We start from the raw sequence: 24,950 nt of genomic DNA, 5'->3' as shown, positions 1-24,950 counted from the left end.
ATTTTTGTCCATTTATATTTTGTGATTAAAATTAACTTTAAAAAATTTCTATCGCAATAACTTGCAAATATTTTTATTGGGAAATATAATGACAAAAATCCAAGAAATGACTAACCATACACAGAATAATTAAACAACATATATATCAATAATTCATTTCTCTTTTTCTTTAAATTCAGAAATTTCAAAAATTTAGAAAATTACTCATTTGAATGATGTGAATATTAATACCATGTTTGATTAAAGGTAAATTAATATTTTTATTCTTTGAAAAGCAAAAACTGCTTTCATAAATAAATTTTACTTTTATAATTATAGAGCATCTTACCAAGAATTGTTACTTACTTTTTCTTTTCCTTCTCTAAATCTATTGAGAATGGCTATTCAACTAACCAAGATGCAGTCTTCCTGGTATGGCAAAATATAATAGCCTGTCCTATTGACACAGTACCATATATATGTTACACGAAGCTTGAAATTTCTTTATCTCTGCATACTATGTAATACTGATCTATATTATCCAAACTGTCTTCTTCCCTTTTCAGTTTAATTATAATAGGATCAGAAAAAATCAGTTCTGCAAATTCCATGACTTCTTCAGAACAAGTAGCTGAGAACAGCAGCATCTGACAGTCTTTCAGTAGCTGCTTATGAATGCGAATAGACTGGTCTTGATATCCTTGAGTCGAGATCATAACATCTGCTTCATCTAAAACAAATACTTTTATTTTACTGAGATCAAAAAACTTATAGCACATTGCCCAATCATAAACTTTACCAGGAGTTCCAATCATAAAATGAGCAGTAATGTTTTCTCCTCTTTGCAAAACCTCACCTCTAACAGCAAAACAAAATTCAATGTTAGGACAAAATTTTGCCATTTGTTTTGTCACTTTTCCTGTCTGCATGGCTAACTCATATGTTGGGGACAAAATAAGCACGTGAGGATATTTCAAATTTGTGTCCACTCTGCTCAAACTTGCCAAAAGAAAAGCAGCAATTTTAAGCGTACCACTCTGAGACTGAGCAATCATATTTTGTGGAGGATCTGCAATAAGAGTAGGAAGAGCAGTCTCTTGTATTTTTGAGGGTGAATTAAATCCCATACCACACACACCTTTAAGAAGTTCAGGTCGCAGATTCAATTCTTCAAAATATTTCACAGAATAGAGAGGTGAATTAGGATTTCTCTGGATATCTATATCATGAGAAACTTCAATTAAATGAGATCTTACAAGTTTTTTCATCACAGTCTCAGCAGGATTTAATTCAGGTTCATCATCTTTTTCATCATAGTCTTTTGATGCTTCATCAGGAATCTTTGGAGGAGGTATTGGAGGTGGCACAGGTGGTGGAATAGGATCGTCCAAATTTAAATTGTCAATTAATTTCGAAATTCCTTTCTCTTGTATATCAGCAGAAAGACTCCAATCATCAACATCTGCCATGATAAAGCCTATCGAAAATGTAAATGTCAAAATATAGATTTCTGTAAATTCTAACATATGCAAAGATAAAGACATACTTAGAAACACTGAAATCATAACAAATATAATGCATGTGTCCCAAATAATTAAAATGTATGAAGATCATAAAAAGCAGTTATTTTACTTATGTCACATTACTTTAAAGTGATAACTCTATTGCAGCACAAAAAAAAAAAAAAAAAAAAAAAACTGATTATTATGCCTTTTATTAAATGGTATTCAATTCTATGTCCAAAAACTCATGAATATACAAGTTACCTACTAACTAAATGTAGAAAATGGTTCCCAGTGGAGAAATAGTATCTATTTCAATTTGGAACCATCTTGTTTAGTTGACTTTGGTTTTTAAACAAGACAGACTAAATAATCATATTTTGTGAAGTTTTTACATCATGAATATGTTTGTATTAACAGAGCCAGGTTGAAGAAAGGCCAGCACCTGGGTAATCATGTAACATGTGATCTAATCACTTAGCTATTTATTTTTAGAGGGTGATCCTAAAATTTGCTGTCTTCTCACCTTTATTTTATTGCATGCTCAAATTTAAAAAGAGTGTTTTAGTCTAAGAAATAAATAACTAACTAAAAGCAGTAGATCACATACTACAGTCAAAAGTCGTTAATTCGGACACCCATAATTCGGAATGATCTATAATCCAAACCTCAAAACTAAAAACTTTCTGCGCATGCGCCGCATTGACACATGCGCATAGGCGTTTACGCGTGCGCGTAAGACCTTTTACGACTGTGCATATGAGTGTGTGCAAGTGCAGAATACGTTTTCGCGTGCGCGTTTTGTGTATAATAGACGTATAAGCTAAAATTATCTAATTATCTATTTCAGTTAATGTTGATGTTTGCGTTGTTCCTTAATTTTCAAATTGGATCTGGCTTATTATTTTTCGCAGACTGTAAGAGCAATTTTATAAAAGTAAGTTTAAACTTTCAATTATATCAAATAGAATTTCCGATATATATTTGTTAATACGTAAAGGATCTAAAGCGAAAGTATGTTTTGAAATCCGAAATCTATTTATCAATTTCACGTTGCTTGGCGGGGGGGATCGCCGGGGCAGGGGGGGGTAATGAATTGGAAGTTGATCTGTCAGCACTATCCTTATCTTCAGCGCAGATGTTGATTGACAAATTACTTGGTGTTCTAGACACAGCAATTATAGGACTTGAACAGCGGAACTTTGTAACTGAACAAGAAATTATGTCTGTTTAATAGAATTAAAGAGAAAGTATTATCACATGAAACGAAGCAAAACTTATAACTTACATTGAAAGAAATGTTTAATAAAGTAAACAAATAAATATTAAGCTTTTTCTTTTTGCAAATTTTGATACCCTTTAGATCATAATTGTTCTTTATTTCATAAATTATGGTTTCATATTTTTAATTTTAGAATTTCTGCATGCCATCTTACGAGATTTAAACTGATGATCTATAATCCGGAAAATCGATAATCCGGAATCGCCGAAGTCCCGACGAGTCCGGATTAACGACTTTTGACTGTATATGATTACCGGAACCTGTACATTCTCGCAAGTATACTTCCAACCTGGCTTTCTGTCCCAATTTTGAGAGGTGTGGTCTGCAGGAATTAGTCCCTCTGAAACCGGCCATGTTTCTTATCGAGAACAGAAATTCCGATGTTGAAGATCTTGATGAATTAAATTTGTCGAGTCTTAATAAGAGATTAAAGTATAGAACTAAATTGTTAAATGATCTGAGACAACGATTTAGAAAAGAATACTTTAGTCAACTGGTTCAAAACATAATGAAAAATGAACTCGGGAACCTGTAGTAGGAGAAAAAGTACTGATGGAGGATGATAACAGAAAATGTTTATTTTGGTCCTTAGCCCGAATTACATAATTGATCCCTGGATGTGATGGAAAGATTTGTACGGTTAAACTTAAGACCCGGCATGGAACAGTTGTACGACCAATACATTGCATCTTTCCTCTGGAGACCCAGGCCAATGATAGAAGCATGATTCCTGATAAGAAACTGGGTGCAGAGAAATCTAATTCTAGTGCTGGATGTATGTTAAAAAGAGGAACTGCACCTGATAAAATGGTGATGCAACAATATTCCTCCTCTGGATGACTTGTGAAAGCTCCAAAAAAAACTTGATCTTTTAAATAATGTTTGTTATGAGCTTGAGACTCAACCTGAGTCTCAAAGGGGGAGGGAGTATGTTGTGAAATGAACTGAAGCAATAACTGGCGCGAGGCGCTGCTGTTTGTGACGTCAACCTGCGTGCTGAGTTTTTCGAATGTTTTGCTTGTAGACAGAACGAAAGCTGATCTCGGAAGAGTGAAAATGTTGTGGTGAAAATAAAGAATGGCTTATTAAGAATTTTTTGTCTTTATTCATAATGCACCCAGCCTCGGATAGAGGCAGCCCGCAACTGAACAAACTGTTTTTAATATATTTGATTTATATATTTTCTGTGTTCTTCGTTAACAGTAGCTCTAAATGGCACTTTCAACTAATTTGGTGTCCATCCTTGACAATCAAGTACATTCATGCAAGTTGACAATTAATATATGTAATCTTTCCATAAGATAACACAGCCACAATCGAAGATATGATTTTTGCCATCCTATGTCTCCTAAAATGCTACTGGTATAGCTGCATTGGCTCTGGCCTTGAATACAGCATGTCATACCATCAGAATTGCTTTCAAATAGTCTCACTGCAAGAACACTACTTCCAGGTAAGTCCTCACACTAAGTGTGAAAACGTTTGAGATTACTACAAGTTCAATAACCGGATTCTCTAAAAAACTGCCAAATGTCATGTTGCACAAAATGTGAGCAATTTTCACACTGGCAAAGATATCTGGAGAATACATCACTCCAGACACTTTATCAAACATTCAATATCTGAGTCACTTCCACAGCATCTGCCATTCATGCTGCCAGAGGCATTTACTTTGGACATTACTGGGTGGTCTTAACTACATAAATTACAATATTGAATCAAGTTATCATATATTTTTGTCCATTTATATTTTGTGATTAAAATTAACTTTAAAAAATTTCTATCGCAATAACTTGCAAATATTTTTATTGGGAAATATAATGACAAAAATCCAAGAAATGACTAACCATACACAGAATAATTAAACAACATATATATCAATAATTCATTTCTCTTTTTCTTTAAATTCAGAAATTTCAAAAATTTAGAAAATTACTCATTTGAATGATGTGAATATTAATACCATGTTTGATTAAAGGTAAATTAATATTTTTATTCTTTGAAAAGCAAAAACTGCTTTCATAAATAAATTTTACTTTTATAATTATAGAGCATCTTACCAAGAATTGTTACTTACTTTTTCTTTTCCTTCTCTAAATCTATTGAGAATGGCTATTCAACTAACCAAGATGCAATCTTCCTGGTATGGCAAAATATAATAGCCTGTCCTATTGACACAGTACCATATATATGTTACACAAAGCTTGAAATTTCTTTATCTCTGCATACTATGTAATACTGATCTATATTATCCAAACTGTCTTCTTCCCTTTTCAGTTTAATTATAATAGGATCAGAAAAAATCAGTTCTGCAAATTCCATGACTTCTTCAGAACAAGTAGCTGAGAACAGCAGCATCTGACAGTCTTTCAGTAGCTGCTTATGAATGCGAATAGACTGGTCTTGATATCCTTGAGTCGAGATCATAACATCTGCTTCATCTAAAACAAATACTTTTATTTTCCTAAGATCAAAAAACTTATAGCACATTGCCCAATCATAAACTTTACCAGGAGTTCCAATCATAAAATGAGCAGTAATTTTTTCTCCTCTTTGCAAAACCTCACCTCTAACAGCAAAATAAAATTCAATGTTAGGACAAAATTTTGCCATTTGTTTTGTCACTTTTCCTGTCTGTATGGCTAACTCATATGTTGGGGACAAAATACGCACGTGAGGATATTTCAAATTTGTGTCCACTCTGCTCAAACTTGCCAAAAGAAAAGCAGCAGTTTTAAGCATACCACTCTGAGACTGAGCAATCATATTTTGTGGAGGATCTGCAATAAGAGTAGGAAGAGCAGTCTCTTGTATTTTTGAGGGTGAATTAAATCCCATACCACACACACCTTTAAGAAGTTCAGGTCGCAGATTCAATTCTTCAAAATATTTCACAGAATAGAGAGGTGAATTAGGATTTCTCTGGATATCTATATCATGAGAAACTTCAATTAAATGAGATCTTACAAGTTTTTTCATCACAGATATCTCAGCAGGATTTAATTCAGGTTCATCATCTTTTTCATCATAGTCTTTTGATGCTTCATCAGGAATCTTTGGAGGAGGTATTGGAGGTGGCACAGGTGGTGGAATAGGATCGTCCAAATTTAAATTGTCAATTAATTTCGAAATTCCTTTCTCTTGTATATCAGCAGAAAGACTCCAATCATCAACATCTGCCATGATAAAGCCTATCGAAAATGTAAATGTCAAAATATAGATTTCTGTAAATTCTAACATATGCAAAGATAAAGACATACTTAGAAACACTGAAATCATAACAAATATAATGCATGTGTCCCAAATAATTAAAATGTATGAAGATCATAAAAAGCAGTTATTTTACTTATGTCACATTACTTTAAAGTGATAACTCTATTGCTGCACAAAAAAAAAAAAAAAAAAAAAAAATGATTATTATGCCTTTTATTAAATGGTATTCAATTCCATGTCCAAAAACTCATGAATATACAAGTTACCTACTAACTAAATGTAGAAAATGGTTCCCAGTGGAGAAATAGTATCTATTTCAATTTGGAACCATCTTGTTTAGTTGACTTTGGTTTTTAAACAAGACAGACTAAATAATCACATTTTGTGAAGTTTTTACATCATGAATATGTTTGTATCAACAGAGCCAGGTTGAAGAAAGGCCAGCACCTGGGTAATCATGTAACATGTGATCTAATCACTTAGCTATTTATTTTTAGAGGGTGATCCTAAAATTTGCTGTCTTCTCACCTTTATTTTATTGCATGCTCAAATTTAAAAGGAGTGTTTTAGTCTAAGAAATAAATAACTAACTAAAAGCAGTAGATCACATACTACAGTCAAAAGTCGTTAATTCGGACACCCATAATTCGGAATGATCTATAATCCGGACCTCAAAACTAAAAACTTTCTGCGCATGCGCCGCGTTGACACATGCGCATAGGCGTTTACGCGTGCGCGTAAGACCTTTTACGACTGCGCATATGAGTGTGCGCAAGTGCAGAATACGTTTTCGCGTGCGCGTTTTGTGTATAATAGACGTATAAGCTAAAATTATCTAATTATCTATTTCAGTTAATGTTGATGTTTGCGTTGTTCCTTAATTTTCAAATTGGATCCGGCTTATTATTTTTCGCAGACTGTAAGAGCAATTTTATAAAAGTAAGCTTAAACTTTCAATTATATCAAATAGAATTTCCGATATATATTTGTTAATACGTAAAGGATCTAAAGCGAAAGTATGTTTTGAAATCCGAAATCTATTTATCAATTTCACGTTGCTTGGCGGGGGGATCGCCGGGGCGGGTAATGAATTGGAAGTTGATCTGTCAGCACTATCCTTATCTTCAGCGCAGATGTTTTTATTTTATTTGGCTTATAATTCCTTGAAGAAAGTGACAGAGGTTATTGAAAACGAAAAAATTTCGATTGACAAATTAGTCGGTGTTCTAGACACAGCAATTATAGGACTTGAACAGCGGAACTTTGTAACTGAACAAGAAATTATGTCTGTTTAATAGAATTAAAGAGAAAGTATTATCACATGAAACGAAGCAAAACTTAAACAACTTACATTGAAAGAAATGTTTAATAAAGTAAACAAATAAATATTAAGCTTTTTCTTTTTGCAAATTTTGATACCCTTTAGATCATAATTGTTCTTTATTTCATAAATTACGGTTTCATATTTTTAATTTTAGAATTTCTGCATGCCATCTTACGAGATTTAAACTGATGATCTATAATCCGGAAAAATCGATAATCCGGAATCGCCGAAGTCCCGACGAGTCCGGATTAACGACTTTTGACTGTATATGATTACCGGAACCTGTACATTCTCGCAAGTATACTTCCAACCTGGCTTTCTGTCCCAATTTTGAGAGGTGTGGTCTGCAGGAATTAGTCCCTCTGAAACCGGCCATGTTTCTTATCGAGAACAGAAATTCCGATGTTGAAGATCTTGATGAATTAAATTCGTCGAGTCTTAATAAGAGATTAAAGTATAGAACTAAATTGTTAAATGATCTGAGACAACGATTTAGAAAAGAATACTTTAGTCAACTGGTTCAAAACATAATGAAAAATGAACTCGGGAACCTGTAGTAGGAGAAAAAGTACTGATGGAGGATGATAACAGAAAATGTTTATTTTGGTCCTTAGCCCGAATTACATAATTGATCCCTGGATGTGATGGAAAGATTTGTACGGTTAAACTTAAGACCCGGCATGGAACAGTTGTACGACCAATACATTGCATCTTTCCTCTGGAGACCCAGGCCAATGATAGAAGCATGATTCCTGATAAGAAACTGGGTGCAGAGAAATCTAATTCTAGTGCTGGATGTATGTTAAAAAGAGGAACTGCACCTGATAAAATGGTGATGCAACAATATTCCTCCTCTGGATGACTTGTGAAAGCTCCAAAAAAAAAACTTGATCTTTTAAATAATGTTTGTTATGAGCTTGAGACTCAACCTGAGTCTCAAAGGGGGAGGGAGTATGTTGTGAAATGAACTGAAGCAATAACTGGCGCGAGGCGCTGCTGTTTGTGACGTCAGCCTGCGTGCTGAGTTTTTCGAATGTTTTGCTTGTAGACAGAACGAAAGCTGATCTCGGAAGAGTGAAAATGTTGTGGTGAAAATAAAGAATGGCTTATTAAGAATTTTTTGTCTTTATTCATAATGCACCCAGCCTCGGATAGAGGCAGCCCGCAACTGAACAAACTGTTTTTAATATATTTGATTTATATATTTTCTGTGTTCTTCGTTAACAGTAGCTCTAAATGGCACTTTCAACTAATTTGGTGTCCATCCTTGACAATCAAGTACATTCATGCAAGTTGACAATTAATATATGTAATCTTTCCATAAGATAACACAGCCACAATCGAAGATATGATTTTTGCCATCCCATGTCTCCTAAAATGCTACTGGTATAGCTGCATTGGCTCTGGCCTTGAATACAGCATGTCATACCATCAGAATTGCTTTCAAATAGTCTCACTGCAAGAACACTACTTCCAGGTAAGTCCTCACACTAAGTGTGAAAACGTTTGAGATTACTACAAGTTCAATAACCGGATTCTCTAAAAAACTGCCAAATGTCATGTTGCACAAAATGTGAGCAATTTTCACACTGGCAAAGATATCTGGAGAATACATCACTCCAGACACTTTATCAAACATTCAATATCTGAGTCACTTCCACAGCATCTGCCATTCATGCTGCCAGAGGCATTTACTTTGGACATTACTGGGTGGTCTTAACTACATAAATTACAATATTGAATCAAGTTATCATATATTTTTGTCCATTTATATTTTGTGATTAAAATTAACTTTAAAAAATTTCTATCGCAATAACTTGCAAATATTTTTATTGGGAAATATAATGACAAAAATCCAAGAAATGACTAACCATACACAGAATAATTAAACAACATATATATCAATAATTCATTTCTCTTTTTCTTTAAATTCAGAAATTTCAAAAATTTAGAAAATTACTCATTTGAATGATGTGAATATTAATACCATGTTTGATTAAAGGTAAATTAATATTTTTATTCTTTGAAAAGCAAAAACTGCTTTCATAAATAAATTTTACTTTTATAATTATAGAGCATCTTACCAAGAATTGTTACTTACTTTTTCTTTTCCTTCTCTAAATCTATTGAGAATGGCTATTCAACTAACCAAGATGCAATCTTCCTGGTATGGCAAAATATAATAGCCTGTCCTATTGACACAGTACCATATATATGTTACACGAAGCTTGAAATTTCTTTATCTCTGCATACTATGTAATACTGATCTATATTATCCAAACTGTCTTCTTCCCTTTTCAGTTTAATTATAATAGGATCAGAAAAAATCAGTTCTGCAAATTCCATGACTTCTTCAGAACAAGTAGCTGAGAACAGCAGCATCTGACAGTCTTTCAGTAGCTGCTTATGAATGCGAATAGACTGGTCTTGATATCCTTGAGTCGAGATCATAACATCTGCTTCATCTAAAACAAATACTTTTATTTTCCTAAGATCAAAAAACTTATAGCACATTGCCCAATCATAAACTTTACCAGGAGTTCCAATCATAAAATGAGCAGTAATTTTTTCTCCTCTTTGCAAAACCTCACCTCTAACAGCAAAACAAAATTCAATGTTAGGACAAAATTTTGCCATTTGTTTTGTCACTTTTCCTGTCTGCATGGCTAACTCATATGTTGGGGACAAAATAAGCACGTGAGGATATTTCAAATTTGTGTCCACTCTGCTCAAACTTGCCAAAAGAAAAGCAGCAGTTTTAAGCGTACCACTCTGAGACTGAGCAATCATATTTTGTGGAGGATCTGCAATAAGAGTAGGAAGAGCAGTCTCTTGTATTTTTGAGGGTGAATTAAATCCCATACCACACACACCTTTAAGAAGTTCAGGTCGCAGATTCAATTCTTCAAAATATTTCACAGAATAGAGAGGTGAATTAGGATTTCTCTGGATATCTATATCATGAGAAACTTCAATTAAATGAGATCTTACAAGTTTTTTCATCACAGATATCTCAGCAGGATTTAATTCAGGTTCATCATCTTTTTCATCATAGTCTTTTGATGCTTCATCAGGAATCTTTGGAGGAGGTATTGGAGGTGGCACAGGTGGTGGAATAGGATCGTCCAAATTTAAATTGTCAATTAATTTCGAAATTCCTTTCTCTTGTATATCAGCAGAAAGACTCCAATCATCAACATCTGCCATGATAAAGCCTATCGAAAATGTAAATGTCAAAATATAGATTTCTGTAAATTCTAACATATGCAAAGATAAAGACATACTTAGAAACACTGAAATCATAACAAATATAATGCATGTGTCCCAAATAATTAAAATGTATGAAGATCATAAAAAGCAGTTATTTTACTTATGTCACATTACTTTAAAGTGATAACTCTATTGCTGCACAAAAAAAAAAAAAAAAAAAAAAAAAAAAAAAAAAAAAAAAAAAAGATTATTATGCCTTTTTATTAAATGGTATTCAATTCTATGTCGAAAAACTCATGAATATACAAGTTACCTACTAACTAAATGTAGAAAATGGTTCCCAGTGGAGAAATAGTATCTATTTCAATTTGGAACCATCTTGTTTAGTTGACTTTGGTTTTTAAACAAGACAGACTAAATAATCATATTTTGTGAAATTTTTACATCATGAATATGTTTGTATCAACAGAGCCAGGTTGAAGAAAGGCCAGCACCTGGGTAATCATGTAACATGTGATCTAATCACTTAGCTATTTATTTTTAGAGGGTGATCCTAAAATTTGCTGTCTTCTCACCTTTATTTTATTGCATGCTCAAATTTAAAAAGAGTGTTTTAGTCTAAGAAATAAATAACTAACTAAAAGCAGTAGATCACATACTACAGTCAAAAGTCGTTAATTCGGACACCCATAAATTCGGAATGATCTATAATCCGGACCTCAAAACTAAAAACTTTCTGCGCATGCGCCGTGTTGACACATGCGCATAGGCGTTTACGCGTGCGCGTAAGACCTTTTACGACTGCGCATATGAGTGTGCGCAAGTGCAGAATACGTTTTCGCGTGTGCGTTTTGTGTATAATAGACGTATAAGCTAAAATTATCTAATTATCTATTTCAGTTAATGTTGATGTTTGCGTTGTTCCTTAATTTTCAAATTGGATCCGGCTTATTATTTTTCGCAGACTGTAAGAGCAATTTTATAAAAGTAAGCTTAAACTTTCAATTATATCAAATAGAATTTCCGATATATATTTGTTAATACGTAAAGGATCTAAAGCGAAAGCATGTTTTGAAATACGAAATCTATTTATCAATTTCACGTTGCTTGGCGGGGGGGGATCGCCGGGGCGGGGGCGGGTAATGAATTGGAAGTTCATCTGTCAGCACTATCCTTATCTTCAGCGCAGATGTTTTTATTTTATTTGGCTTATAATTCCTTGAAGAAAGTGGCAGAGCAATTATAGGACTTGAACAGAGGAACTTTGTAACTGAACAAGAAATTATGTCTGTTTAATAGAATTAAAGAGAAAGTATTATCACATGAAACGAAGCAAAACTTATAACTTACAACATTGAAAGAAATGTTTAATAAAGTAAACAAATAAATATTAAGCTTTTTCTTTTTGCAAATTTTGATACCCTTTAGATCATAATTGTTCTTTATTTCATAAATTACGGTTTCATATTTTTAATTTTAGAATTTCTGCATGCCATCTTACGAGATTTAAACTGATGATCTATAATCCGGAAAAATCGATAATCCGGAATCGCCGAAGTCCCGACGAGTCCGGATTAACGACTTTTGACTGTATATGATTACCGGAACCTGTACATTCTCGCAAGTATACTTCCAACCTGGCTTTCTGTCCCAATTTTGAGAGGTGTGGTCTGCAGGAATTAGTCCCTCTGAAACCGGCCATGTTTCTTATCGAGAACAGAAATTCCGATGTTGAAGATCTTGATGAATTAAATTCATCGAGTCTTAATAAGAGATTAAAGTATAGAACTAAATTGTTAAATGATCTGAGACAACGATTTAGAAAAGAATACTTTAGTCAACTGGTTCAAAACATAATGAAAAATGAACTCGGGAACCTGTAGTAGGAGAAAAAGTACTGATGGAGGATGATAACAGAAAATGTTTATTTTGGTCCTTAGCCCGAATTACATAATTGATCCCTGGATGTGATGGAAAGATTTGTACGGTTAAACTTAAGACCCGGCATGGAACAGATGTACGACCAATACATTGCATCTTTCCTCTGGAGACCCAGGCCAATGATAGAAGCATGATTCCTGATAAGAAACTGGGTGCAGAGAAATCTAATTCTGATGCTGGATGTATGTTAAAAAGAGGAACTGCACCTGATAAAATGGTGATGCAACAATATTCCTCCTCTGGATGACTTGTGAAAGCTCCAAAAAAAAAACTTGATCTTTTAAATAATGTTTGTTATGAGCTTGAGACTCAACCTGAGTCTCAAAGGGGGAGGGAGTATGTTGTGAAATGAACTGAAGCAATAACTGGCGCGAGGCGCTGCTGTTTGTGACGTCAGCCTGCGTGCTGAGCTTTTCTAATGTTTTGCTTGTAGACAGAATGAAAGCTGATCTCGGAAGAGTGAGAATGTTGTGATGAAAATAAAGAATGGCTTATTAAGAATTTTTTGTCCTTATTCATAATGCACCCAGCCTCGGGTAGAGGCAGCCCGCAACTGAACAAACTGTTTTGAATATATTTGATTTATATATTTTCTGTGTTCTTCGTTAACAGTAGCTCTAAATGGCACTTTCAACTAATTTGGTGTCCATCCTTGACAATCAAGTACATTCATGCAAGCTGACAACTAATATATGTAATCTTTCCATAAGATAACACAGCCACAATCGAAGATATGATTTTTGCCATCCCATGTCTCCTAAAATGCTACTGGTATAGCTGCATTGGCTCTGGCCTTGAATACAGCATGTCATACCATCAGAATTGCTTTCAAATAGTCTCACTGCAAGAACACTACTTCCAGGTAAGTCCTCACACTAAGTGTGAAAACGTTTGAGATTACTACAAGTTCAATAACCGGATTCTCTAAAAAACTGCCAAATGTCATGTTGCACAAAATGTGAGCAATTTTCACACTGGCAAAGATATCTGGAGAATACATCACTCCAGACACTTTATCAAACATTCAATATCTGAGTCACTTCCACAGCATCTGCCATTCATGCTGCCAGAGGCATTTACTTTGGACATTACTGGGTGGTCTTAACTACATAAATTACAATATTGAATCAAGTTATCATATATTTTTGTCCATTTATATTTTGTGATTAAAATTAACTTTAAAAAATTTCTATCGCAATAACTTGCAAATATTTTTATTGGGAAATATAATGACAAAAATCCAAGAAATGACTAACCATACACAGAATAATTAAACAACATATATATCAATAATTCATTTCTCTTTTTCTTTAAATTCAGAAATTTCAAAAATTTAGAAAATTACTCATTTGAATGATGTGAATATTAATACCATGTTTGATTAAAGGTAAATTAATATTTTTATTCTTTGAAAAGCAAAAACTGCTTTCATAAATAAATTTTACTTTTATAATTATAGAGCATCTTACCAAGAATTGTTACTTACTTTTTCTTTTCCTTCTCTAAATCTATTGAGAATGGCTATTCAACTAACCAAGATGCAATCTTCCTGGTATGGCAAAATATAATAGCCTGTCCTATTGACACAGTACCATATATATGTTACACAAAGCTTGAAATTTCTTTATCTCTGCATACTATGTAATACTGATCTATATTATCCAAACTGTCTTCTTCCCTTTTCAGTTTAATTATAATAGGATCAGAAAAAATCAGTTCTGCAAATTCCATGACTTCTTCAGAACAAGTAGCTGAGAACAGCAGCATCTGACAGTCTTTCAGTAGCTGCTTATGAATGCGAATAGACTGGTCTTGATATCCTTGAGTCGAGATCGTAACATCTGCTTCATCTAAAACAAATACTTTTATTTTCCTAAGATCAAAAAACTTATAGCACATTGCCCAATCATAAACTTTACCAGGAGTTCCAATCATAAAATGAGCAGTAATTTTTTCTCCTCTTTGCAAAACCTCACCTCTAACAGCAAAACAAAATTCAATGTTAGGACAAAATTTTGCCATTTGTTTTGTCACTTTTCCTGTCTGCATGGCTAACTCATATGTTGGGGACAAAATAAGCACGTGAGGATATTTCAAATTTGTGTCCACTCTGCTCAAACTTGCCAAAAGAAAAGCAGCAGTTTTAAGCGTACCACTCTGAGACTGAGCAATCATATTTTGTGGAGGATCTGCAATAAGAGTAGGAAGAGCAGTCTCTTGTATTTTTGAGGGTGAATTAAATCCCATACCACACACACCTTTAAGAAGTTCAGGTCGCAGATTCAATTCTTCAAAATATTTCACAGAATAGAGAGGTGAATTAGGATTTCTCTGGATATCTATATCATGAGAAACTTCAATTAAATGAGATCTTACAAGTTTTTTCATCACAGATATCTCAGCAGGATTTAATTCAGGTTCATCATCTTTTTCATCATAGTCTTTTGATGCTTCATCAGGAATCTTTGGAGGAGGTATTGGAGGTGGCACAGGTGGTGGAATAGGATCGTCCAAATTTAAATTGTCAATTAATTTCGAAATTCCTTTCTCTTGTATATCAGCAGAAAGACTCCAATCATCAACATCTGCCATGATAAAGCCTATCGAAAATGTAAATGTCAAAATATAGATTTCTGTAAATTCTAACATATGCAAAGACAAAGACATACTTAGAAACACTGAAATCATAACAAATATAATGCATGTGTCCCAAATAATTAAAATGTATGAAGATCATAAAAAGCAGTTATTTTACTTATGTCACATTACTTTAAAGTGATAACTCTATTGCTGCACCAAAAAAAAAAAAAAAAAAAAGATTATTATGCCTTTTTATTAAATGGTATTCAATTCTATGTCGAAAAACTCATGAATATACAAGTTACCTACTAACTAAATGTAGAAAATGGTTCCCAGTGGAGAAATAGTATCTATTTCAATTTGGAACCATCTTGTTTAGTTGACTTTGGTTTTTAAACAAGACAGACTAAATAATCATATTTTGTGAAGTTTTTACATCATGAATATGTTTGTATCAACAGAGCCAGTTTGAAGAAAGGCCAGCACCTGGGTAATCATGTAACGTGATCTAATCACTTAGCTATTTATTTTTAGAGGGTGATCCTAAAATTTGCTGTCTTCTCACCTTTATTTTATTGCATGCTCAAATTTAAAAAGAGTGTTTTAGTCTAAGAAATAAATAACTAACTAAAAGCAGTAGATCACATACTACAGTCAAAAGTCGTTAATTCGGACACCCATAATTCGGAATGATCTATAATCCGGACCTCAAAACTAAAAACTTTCTGCGCATGCGCCGCGTTGACACATGCGCATAGGCGTTTACGCGTGCGCGTAAGACCTTTTACGACTGCGCATATGAGTGTGCGCAAGTGCAGAATACGTTTTCGCGTGCGCGTTTTGTGTATAATAGACGTATAAGCTAAAATTATCTAATTATCTATTTCAGTTAATGTTGATGTTTGCGTTGTTCCTTAATTTTCAAATTGGATCCGGCTTATTATTTTTCGCAGACTGTAAGAGCAATTTTATAAAAGTAAGCTTAAACTTTCAATTATATCAAATAGAATTTCCGATATATATTTGTTAATACGTAAAGGATCTAAAGCGAAAGTATGTTTTGAAATCCGAAATCTATTTATCAATTTCACGTTGCTTGGCGGGGGGGATCGCCGGGGCGGGGGCGGGTAATGAATTGGAAGTTGATCTGTCAGCACTATCCTTATCTTCAGCGCAGATGTTTTTATTTTATTTGGCTTATAATTCCTTGAAGAAAGTGACAGAGGTTATTGAAAACGAAAAAATTTCGATTGACAAATTACTCGGTGTTCTAGACACAGCAATTATAGGACTTGAACAGCGGAACTTTGTAACTGAACAAGAAATTATGTCTGTTTAATAGAATTAAAGAGAAAGTATTATCACATGAAACGAAGCAAAACTTAAACAACTTACATTGAAAGAAATATTTAATAAAGTAAACAAATAAATATTAAGCTTTTTCTTTTTGCAAATTTTGATACCCTTTAGATAATAATTGTTCTTTATTTCATAAATTATAGTTTCATATTTTTAATTTTAGAATTTCTGCATGCCATCTTAAGAGATTTAAACTGATGATCTATAATCCGGAAAAATCGATAATCCGGAATCGGCGAAGTCCCGACGAGTCCGGATTAATGACTTTTGACTGTAAATGATTACCGGAACCTGTACATTCTCGCAAGTATACTTCCAACCTGGCTTTCTGTCCTAATTTTGAGAGGTGTGGTCTGCAGGAATTAGTCCCTCTGAAACCGGCCATGTTTCTTATCGAGAACAGAAATTCCAATGTTGAAGATCTTGATGAATTTAATTCGTCGAGTCTTAATAAGAGATTAAAGTATAGAATTAAATTGTTAAATGATCTGAGACAACGATTTAGAAAAGAATACTTTAGTCAACTGGTTCAAAACATAATGAAAAATGAACTCGGGAACCTGTAGTAGGAGAAAAAGTACTGATGGAGGATGATAACAGAAAACGTTTATTTTGGTCCTTAGCCCGAATTACATAATTGATCCCTGGATGTGATGGAAAGATTTGTACGGTTAAACTTAAGACCCGGCATGGAACAGTTGTACGACCAATACATTGCATCTTTCCTCTGGAGACCCAGGCCAATGATAGAAGCATGATTCCTGATAAGAAACTGGGTGCAGAGAAATCTAATTCTAGTGCTGGATGTATGTTAAAAAGAGGAACTGCACCTGATAAAATGGTGATGCAACAATATTCCTCCTCTGGATGACTTGTGAAAGCTCCAAAAAAAAACTTGATCTTTTAAATAATGTTTGTTATGAGCTTGAGACTCAACCTGAGTCTCAAAGGGGGAGGGAGTATGTTGTGAAATGAACTGAAGCAATAACTGGCGCGAGGCGCTGCTGTTTGTGACGTCAGCCTGCGTGCTGAGCTTTTCTAATGTTTTGCTTGTAGACAGAATGAAAGCTGATCTCGGAAGAGTGAGAATGTTGTGATGAAAATAAAGAATGGCTTATTAAGAATTTTTTGTCCTTATTCATAATGCACCCAGCCTCGGGTAGAGGCAGCCCGCAACTGAACAAACTGTTTTGAATATATTTGATTTATATATTTTCTGTGTTCTTCGTTAACAGTAGCTCTAAATGGCACTTTCAACTAATTTGGTGTCCATCCTTGACAATCAAGTACATTCATGCAAGCTGACAACTAATATATGTAATCTTTCCATAAGATAACACAGCCACAATCGAAGATATGATTTTTGCCATCCCATGTCTCCTAAAATGCTACTGGTATAGCTGCATTGGCTCTGGCCTTGAATACAGCATGTCATACCATCAGAATTGCTTTCAAATAGTCTCACTGCAAGAACACTACTTCCAGGTAAGTCCTCACACTAAGTGTGAAAACGTTTGAGATTACTACAAGTTCAATAACCGGATTCTCTAAAAAACTGCCAAATGTCATGTTGCACAAAATGTGAGCAATTTTCACACTGGCAAAGATATCTGGAGAATACATCACTCCAGACACTTTATCAAACATTCAATATCTGAGTCACTTCCACAGCATCTGCCATTCATGCTGCCAGAGGCATTTACTTTGGACATTACTGGGTGGTCTTAACTACATAAATTACAATATTGAATCAAGTTATCATATATTTTTGTCCATTTATATTTTGTGATTAAAATTAACTTTAAAAAATTTCTATCGCAATAACTTGCAAATATTTTTATTGGGAAATATAATGACAAAAATCCAAGAAATGACTAACCATACACAGAATAATTAAACAACATATATATCAATAATTCATTTCTCTTTTTCTTTAAATTCAGAAATTTCAAAAATTTAGAAAATTACTCATTTGAATGATGTGAATATTAATACCATGTTTGATTAAAGGTAAATTAATATTTTTATTCTTTGAAAAGCAAAAACTGCTTTCATAAATAAATTTTACTTTTATAATTATAGAGCATCTTACCAAGAATTGTTACTTACTTTTTCTTTTCCTTCTCTAAATCTATTGAGAATGGCTATTCAACTAACCAAGATGCAATCTTCCTGGTATGGCAAAATATAATAGCCTGTCCTATTGACACAGTACCATATATATGTTACACAAAGCTTGAAATTTCTTTATCTCTGCATACTATGTAATACTGATCTATATTATCCAAACTGTCTTCTTCCCTTTTCAGTTTAATTATAATAGGATCAGAAAAAATCAGTTCTGCAAATTCCATGACTTCTTCAGAACAAGTAGCTGAGAACAGCAGCATCTGACAGTCTTTCAGTAGCTGCTTATGAATGCGAATAGACTGGTCTTGATATCCTTGAGTCGAGATCATAACATCTGCTTCATCTAAAACAAATACTTTTATTTTCCTAAGATCAAAAAACTTATAGCACATTGCCCAATCATAAACTTTACCAGGAGTTCCAATCATAAAATGAGCAGTAATTTTTTCTCCTCTTTGCAAAACCTCACCTCTAACAGCAAAACAAAATTCAATGTTAGGACAAAATTTTGCCATTTGTTTTGTCACTTTTCCTGTCTGCATGGCTAACTCATATGTTGGGGACAAAATAAGCACGTGAGGATATTTCAAATTTGTGTCCACTCTGCTCAAACTTGCCAAAAGAAAAGCAGCAGTTTTAAGCGTACCACTCTGAGACTGAGCAATCATATTTTGTGGAGGATCTGCAATAAGAGTAGGAAGAGCAGTCTCTTGTATTTTTGAGGGTGAATTAAATCCCATACCACACACACCTTTAAGAAGTTCAGGTCGCAGATTCAATTCTTCAAAATATTTCACAGAATAGAGAGGTGAATTAGGATTTCTCTGGATATCTATATCATGAGAAACTTCAATTAAATGAGATCTTACAAGTTTTTTCATCACAGATATCTCAGCAGGATTTAATTCAGGTTCATCATCTTTTTCATCATAGTCTTTTGATGCTTCATCAGGAATCTTTGGAGGAGGTATTGGAGGTGGCACAGGTGGTGGAATAGGATCGTCCAAATTTAAATTGTCAATTAATTTCGAAATTCCTTTCTCTTGTATATCAGCAGAAAGACTCCAATCATCAACATCTGCCATGATAAAGCCTATCGAAAATGTAAATGTCAAAATATAGATTTCTGTAAATTCTAACATATGCAAAGACAAAGACATACTTAGAAACACTGAAATCATAACAAATATAATGCATGTGTCCCAAATAATTAAAATGTATGAAGATCATAAAAAGCAGTTATTTTACTTATGTCACATTACTTTAAAGTGATAACTCTATTGCTGCACAAAAAAAAAAAAAAAAAAAAAAAAAATGATTATTATGCCTTTTATTAAATGGTATTCAATTCCATGTCCAAAAACTCATGAATATACAAGTTACCTACTAACTAAATGTAGAAAATGGTTCCCAGTGGAGAAATAGTATCTATTTCAATTTGGAACCATCTTGTTTAGTTACCATCTAGACTTTGGTTTGTAAACAGGACAGAATAAATATTCATATTTTGTGAAGTTTTTACATCATGAATATGTTTGTGTCAACAGAGCCAGGTTGAGGAAAGGCCAGCACCTGGGTAATCATGTAATATGAGATCTACATATTTACTTAGCTATTTATTTTTAGAGGGTGATCCTAAAATTTGCTGTCTTATCACCTTTATTTTATTACATGCTCAAATTTAAAAAGAGTGTTTTAGTCTAAGAAATAAATAACTAACTAAAAGCAGTAGATTACATACTATATGATTACTGGAACCTGTACATTCTCGCAAGTATATCCCCAACCTGGCTTTCTGTCTCAATTTTGAGAGGTGTGGTGGTACAAGAGACTTTCACCCTTCTCCCTCTATCACCAATCTCTTGAAAGGACTTCAGGTTTGCTGTATATTTTCAGTGTCCCTCACTGCAGACACTATATTCTTACATACATCCATGCTTTCTCCAGGACTTAAAGCCAGACCCATCAATATATATCACTAATCATTACAGTAACTGGACTCAGAGGTCGACAGGTTAAAACAAGGCAAATATTCAAGTAGGCATATTAGATATCACAAAGCCTAACTGCTGATGAAATTCCGAAGGTTGCTAAACCCTCTTCTCCTACCATTAAACTCTCAAAAAGGTGTCACCTAGCTGCATATTTTGAGTGCCCCCTTGCCAACAAAACACTTACAAACACACATGCCTTCTCTGAGAATTGAACCTGGGCTCTCTGGGGCAGCAATCACCATCTCTAACCATTATCCCATCTTTATGTCAACAGCAGGAGTATGAACCAGTCCTTAATTAAAAATTAGAGGAACAAATTAGTTATTTCACCAACAATTTTTTTTAAATTCTAAAGATGACAAAGATTATTATTATTATAATAATTGACAAAGATTATTTGCCATAGAGATGTATATAGCATGAAGAAGGTAAAATTAAATGTTAAATCACTATCAGAGCACACAATGCAATTTCTCAATATTTCACTAAATGCAACTTTTCAAGTAATCTTCACTTCAATTTTCCCAATAAGGCCTAGTGATCTTTTCTTTCTTCCTTCCATGAGGTTAACAAACATAAAACATACAGTTGAACTTCTCTCCCATCATCATAAAAAACTGCAGATAGAAACCTACTATTCAAACTACCATTTGTAAAGCACTTTTCTAGGTGAAGTTAGCATTGTGCTTCATGTTCATAGGTGGTTTAAAAAAAAAAAAAATCTGGATAGTTAATTGCTCGCTTGGATTTCATGAGAGATCCAAATGGTGACCTTGAGAGAGCAGCAGGCACAATAAATCCCTAATGACCATGTCATAAATGAATACATCTTCCAGATTCTGTAAAACAGTTGTTCCAGAATTTAGCTTTGGTAGGGTCACTGGTAAGACTGAATTAATTTAATGACCAGTGACCTATACTGGTGACTCTTCTAAACATAAAAAGTCATAATTACTGTACGCAGTCCAAAATATAGATATCGAAACCCCCAGCAAATTTTTCTTTTCTTTACAAAGGTTTAGAAATGAGAAATATAATACTCAAAGCATGTGTGCTGTTAAAATGATTTTCTCCCTACTAATTAAAAACTCCGCCATTCGCATTTGATCTGCTAGGCACACATCGAGCACTTTTGTTTGCTCTGCCTCCTTCTCTCCAGCCAATTAGCTGCCCCTCTTCTAGTGCCACTTACAGTCATAAGGTCAGTCAGTGAATATATTTCTTCATTTCCAGTTAACATATGAAATGCATCAAGAAATTTTAATTCACAATAACTATATATTATGGCCAAAGGGGCAGTTATAAAATTTTTAATGTAACTGAACTGATCATCTCTAATGTGACAGTTTGCACTCATTATCACTATTGTAGCAATCTGTAGTAATCAGTCAGATGTGCTGAGTAACAGAAATCCTAGATTTATGTATCTAATAGCTTCTTGGCCATGGATTCATCACACTCATCTAAAGTCATCAATTTTTACAACTACAATGATATCCTTAAATTGTATATTGACCTGAACATTAATATTCTATTAACTTACTACCAAAGAAATCTCAGCTATTCTTAATATAGTAAAATTAATATTGCCATATGCCACTAAATAACTTACCATGATCAGGTTGAATCATGAAAGATCCACCGTCTGATGATTCCCAAGTATACTGCTCATCATCGTTACGTTTTGTTGTTACAGTTATATTGTCTGCAACTAAATAAGCTGAGCAGAAACCTACACCAAACTGTCCAATCATAGAGATATCAGCACCAGCCTGCACTGCTTCCATAAATGCTTTGGCACTAGACTTTGCAATTGTCCCCAAGTTGTTTACCAGATCTGCTTTCGTCGTACATACCCCCAATTTTGTCAAATGCCTAAAGAAAAAATTTATATCTTTAATTAAGATGCTAATTTTTAATCACATTATATTTATTCATATCTTCCAATGAACTAATTTTAAACCATAAACTTGCTAGTTAAGACATACTGTATTACTGTAGCTGCAGTCATGCTAATGAAATTATTGAGGCCCTCGGTAAAACTGAAATAATCTATGACTAATACACATTTTTGCAACGAAATCAAATTATGGTCCCACGGCCATAATGCTACTTCTTCACTTCGTATACAACCTCATTTAGTTTGCAATCTTAACATGTTACAACATGTCAAATATCCATCAGAATTACTTATATCCGATGAGTTTGAAATCATTTCTCGAAGAAAGATTTCTTTTTTGGAATAGAAGGTGTTGATGATCAGGCTCATCAATTGAGCTATCTCACTGCAAGTTATAGCAGGTTGTCCAATATTTATTCTTATGGATAATTATGAATGTCCGCATAAACTAAAATTTCTGAATAAGTACCTCAAACATCAAAACACTGCTCACAGGAAGTAGCCATCCAATTCACCTAACTTGAATCCCCATTAAAAATCTTTATGATGACTTAGATGCACTGCTTTTATTATAGTCCCCCTCTAACTAAGCTCAAGAAGATTTAAAATTGAACTATTAGAAAAATAGCTCTTATTGCCTTATGGCAGCTCCATATAGACAGGGCCAGATGAAAGGCGATTGGGCCCAGCATTTGAAAGGGGGTTACCATCAAAATAAACAAAAAAAATTTTGAAATTTAAAGCAAATTGCTTTTGACAATAATGGCTAAATTATGAATTATTCAAATAATTAAAAATATATTTATTTTAAGTTCGCATTGCTGGATGAGATTTATTAATGTGTTTATTATTATATAATATATGCTTTATAATATAGAAAACTCATACCCGTAAAAGTTCATGTCAAATGTATTGAATTTAATCGAGATAGTCCTATATTAGAGAGATTTTGCACTACGTACGCGAACTACTTTACGTACGTTAACTACTATGCACATATATATGCACAAGCAATTATTTGCACAAACATACCAGCCATTGGTATAGTATCAAACGTCAATTGTTTCTTGCATTTGTAGTTCGCTATTCTTCTAATCGTTATAATTATTAGAGTCGTATTTTCTGACTACAATTACTAATTGTTGAATAAGGTAAGTACTAATTGTATTACATAATTTTATTGACAAAACAAGTCTTTTTTTAATTAAAAATTTAAGTATAGTATTTGATAAAAAATGGATACCTAATCTATCATTTTATCATTAGATGTCGAATCCACTGAAACGAGAAAGAGATGTAGGAAGAAAATTTAAAACTGATAGTCTAAAAAGGAAATTAAGTGCAAAAAGGAAAACGGAAAGTGAAAAACTCAGAGGAGCATTAAACAAATTTTTTTTAATAGATAATGATGACAAAGGAGAAGGAGAAACTAATGACAAAGTTGAAGAAGAAAGTACTGATAAAAATGAAGAGGAAAATGACAAAAATGAAGAATTTCATGATAAAGATGAAGAAGATTAAGAACAATTGAAGAATGAAGAAGAAACATAATTGCCCATAATGGAGCCGGAACAAGAAGAAGCAAATATTGGAATGAAAATGGAATCACAGAATATAACTGATGATCCTGCGTCTTGGCCTGAGATTATTACTAAAAAAATAAGAGATTTAGTTATAACAGAATCACTAAAAGATCGTTTTGAACAATTAAAAAATCATAATGAATCTTTTGAGTTTTTGTGAAAACTTCAAAATATGGAAAAAGAAGTACTTCAAAAACATGCAGCTGAATTAAAAATTTCTCTAACAGATTCCAAGTTAACAGAAAATGATGTACCAAAAGTGAAAGAAGCTGATATAGATGGGAAAATGTTAGTTGAAGAACTGGAAGCTTTGAAATCTATTTTTCCTTCAGAATTTTTTGAAAATCCGTTTAAAATGTTCAAAGTTTTATCAGATAATGATAGACCACTGGCATTTCTAATCTTGTTTATTGCTCTCCGAGCTTCTGGAGAGGGATCATTTTTCAGAACAAAAAAACTATCTGAGAGCGACAATGAATCAGGATAAATTAAATAGTTTAGCAATTATGTCGATTAAAAGTGAAGATGCAAGGTAATTAGATTTTTAAACTATTTTAGAATTTACAGAACAAAAACTTAGAAATATGTAAATTCATGCGTTCATATCCGGTGATGTAAATTTATATTCAATAATTGTTTTTGTATTTTGAACATTTTTATTTTTTAATTTATGTAGAAGTTTACATCTCTGATGATTCATGACATTTGATATATTCATATATATATATATACTGAATTTGAATTTTATTTAAGTATTTAATTTTAGAGAGAGGTCTCCGCAAAAAAAAAAAAAAAAATTAATCGGGCCCCGCACCCTATTCGATCCGGGCCTGCATATAGATTACCATATCAAAACTTAAATGAAGGTCAGAAGTGAGTGACATCCTTCATTATTAGTTTTACTTGTTTGCATTCTTTCTAATTTTTTTAGCTTCACAACATAATATACAAAT

The 24,950-nt window shown here is 33.3% G+C and overlaps 1 protein-coding gene and 4 pseudogenes across 1 annotated transcript; all 5 read right to left on the bottom strand.

Annotated features, from left to right (window-relative positions):
• Nucleotides 1–350: 350 nt before the first annotated feature.
• On the bottom strand, nucleotides 351–1,625 carry LOC146993048 (ATP-dependent RNA helicase DDX19A pseudogene; annotated as a pseudogene).
• A 3,093-nt stretch (nucleotides 1,626–4,718) lies between these two features.
• On the bottom strand, nucleotides 4,719–6,260 carry LOC146993047 (DEAD-box helicase Dbp80 pseudogene; annotated as a pseudogene).
• Nucleotides 6,261–9,282: 3,022 nt separating this feature from the next.
• LOC146993046 (ATP-dependent RNA helicase DDX19A pseudogene) lies at nucleotides 9,283–10,990 on the bottom strand (annotated as a pseudogene).
• A 2,825-nt stretch (nucleotides 10,991–13,815) lies between these two features.
• On the bottom strand, nucleotides 13,816–15,045 carry LOC146993045 (ATP-dependent RNA helicase DDX19A pseudogene; annotated as a pseudogene).
• A 3,332-nt stretch (nucleotides 15,046–18,377) lies between these two features.
• Nucleotides 18,378–22,375, bottom strand: LOC146993044 (ATP-dependent RNA helicase DDX19A-like). The gene is made up of 2 exons (XM_085807009.1): nucleotides 22,127–22,375; nucleotides 18,378–19,613 (listed from the first exon to the last, which is right to left on the bottom strand). The coding sequence occupies exons 1-2, from the start codon at nucleotides 22,299–22,301 to the stop codon at nucleotides 18,616–18,618; spliced, it is 1,173 nt and encodes a 390-aa protein (XP_085663135.1). The 5' UTR covers nucleotides 22,302–22,375; the 3' UTR covers nucleotides 18,378–18,615.
• Nucleotides 22,376–24,950: the final 2,575 nt, after the last annotated feature.

This window comes from Stegodyphus dumicola, chromosome X1 (genome assembly GCF_044657685.1).
Source record: "Stegodyphus dumicola isolate Sdum_Otavi_A_Nest chromosome X1, ASM4465768v1".
Classification (NCBI taxonomy): domain Eukaryota; kingdom Metazoa; phylum Arthropoda; class Arachnida; order Araneae; family Eresidae; genus Stegodyphus; species Stegodyphus dumicola.
The sequence above is the reverse complement of the archived record's forward strand: the minus strand, read 5'-3'. Positions and strand labels throughout refer to the sequence as shown.